The sequence below is a fragment of the Apteryx rowi genome, unplaced genomic scaffold (assembly GCF_003343035.1).
Source record: "Apteryx rowi isolate R43461 unplaced genomic scaffold, aptRow1 scaffold_570, whole genome shotgun sequence".
In the NCBI taxonomy this organism is placed as follows: domain Eukaryota; kingdom Metazoa; phylum Chordata; class Aves; order Apterygiformes; family Apterygidae; genus Apteryx; species Apteryx rowi.
Window position 1 is genome coordinate 144,048 of NW_020450839.1, and position 1,531 is coordinate 145,578.

The window sequence follows — 1,531 nt, forward strand, 5'->3', positions numbered from 1 at the left end:
GGGCGGGGGCCGCACCGGCCAATGGGCGGGGCGAGAGCCGCTGGGGGCGGGGCCTCCCATTCATAAATCGGCGCGTGGGAGCGCGCCGCACCTGGGGATGGATCCGCCTCGCTGGATGCGTGAGGGGAAACGGCGGCGGGTACCGCGGCGCGCCCCGACCGGTCCCGGTCCCGGTGCACCCTCCCCTCCCCTCCCCTCCCCTGCCGGCCCGCCCCGCCGGCAGCCGTGCCGCCGAAGCGCTCCCGTCGGGGGCTGTTGCCACGGCGGAGCCCGTGTCCGCGGCGGGCAGGGTGCCGGGGTTCATCCGCGGCCCCCGGTGTGCCGGGGGGGAGCAGGGAGGCGGCAGGGCCGCCGGCAGAGCAGGCGCGGGGCTGTGTGGGAATTGGCAGCCCGGTGCGGGGAGGATGCTCCGTGCGCAGAGTGAGCCGGGATCGCTGTGGCTGCGCGAGGGGATGGGGGCAAAAGTTGCACGGGGGTGTGTGTGTGCACGCACAGCGTCTTGTGCAGAGGCAGCTCGCTGGAGGCCCCTGCCTCTACCAATATGCACGGAGTTCTTCCCTCTTCCCACCAAGTTAAATTGCCTTGGCGTGCCTCAGTTTCCCCGCCTGTGGAGCAGGATGGCAGCCCCACACTGAGCCGTGTGGAGGCTGCGGTTCTGGCAGGTCATGAGCTGATTGGACTGGCAGAGCCCAGGGCAGGTCCCGGCCCAGCAGGAGCTGCCAGCATGGGAGTGTGGGTGGGTGCTCCTGGAGATCCAGGAATTCAGGTCAGCATCTGGGTGCTGGAGGCACACCCGTGGGAAACCACCCTCCTTGCCGGGCAAGGCAGGACCCAGGAGCCCTGCTCAGCCCCGTCTGCTGAACGCTGCCAGAAGTGACCGCAAGGCACCGGGGCCCTGGTCTCCTCCTCCTGCCTGAGCCCTCCTGGGGTCTGTAGAGCAGGGGCAGCCCAGGAGCCATCCAACTGTGTGTTTACAAAGGTACCCTGCCCTAATTAGGGGAAGAGAAATGAGCTCCAGTTATGAGCTGCCTGAATTGACCAGGTTTTTAACAGCTTAATAGCAGCCTGTGAATCACAGCATTTCACTGTGTCCAGCCTAGGTCTGCTAGGCAAGGCAGGACCGTAGATCCGAAACAGCTGCATACACCCACGCACGAACCACAATTTAAGAGTTTGCCTGACAAATGAGCGTACTTGACTGCTGGTCAAATGGCTTGAGCGACCGCAGGGCAGCCAGTGCAGGCCGCACAGCAGCACAGGACCACTGTCACATGCACCCGCGTGCAGATGGGCGCGCTCACCCACGCGTGTGCTCGGAGAGTGGCCAGCTGTGCCGTGGCACCCTGCCACAGCTGTGTGCGCCGGTCTGCCCCCATGGCGCAGCAGCGAGGTGTGTCGGCAGAGGCTGCCCCCGGGGCAGGGGCAGCGTTTGGGAGGGGGCCAGGGGACGGCAGAGAGGGCCGGGCAGGCTGGAGGGGGCGTCTGAGCCGCTCGCTGCCGTCGGAGGAGAAGGCGCGAACCTGCCTCCCGC

At 67.3% G+C, this 1,531-nt stretch overlaps 1 protein-coding gene across 1 annotated transcript in view; it reads left to right on the plus strand.

Annotated features, from left to right (window-relative positions):
- The first annotated feature begins 1,374 nt into the window (after window positions 1-1,374).
- The window catches only part of POLRMT (RNA polymerase mitochondrial), a 20,432-nt gene continuing 20,275 nt past the window's right edge, over window positions 1,375-1,531 (plus strand). The window contains exon 1 of the mRNA XM_026082295.1: window positions 1,375-1,390. Within this exon, the coding sequence (XP_025938080.1) occupies window positions 1,375-1,390 (16 nt within the window). The remainder of the gene's footprint in view (window positions 1,391-1,531) is intronic.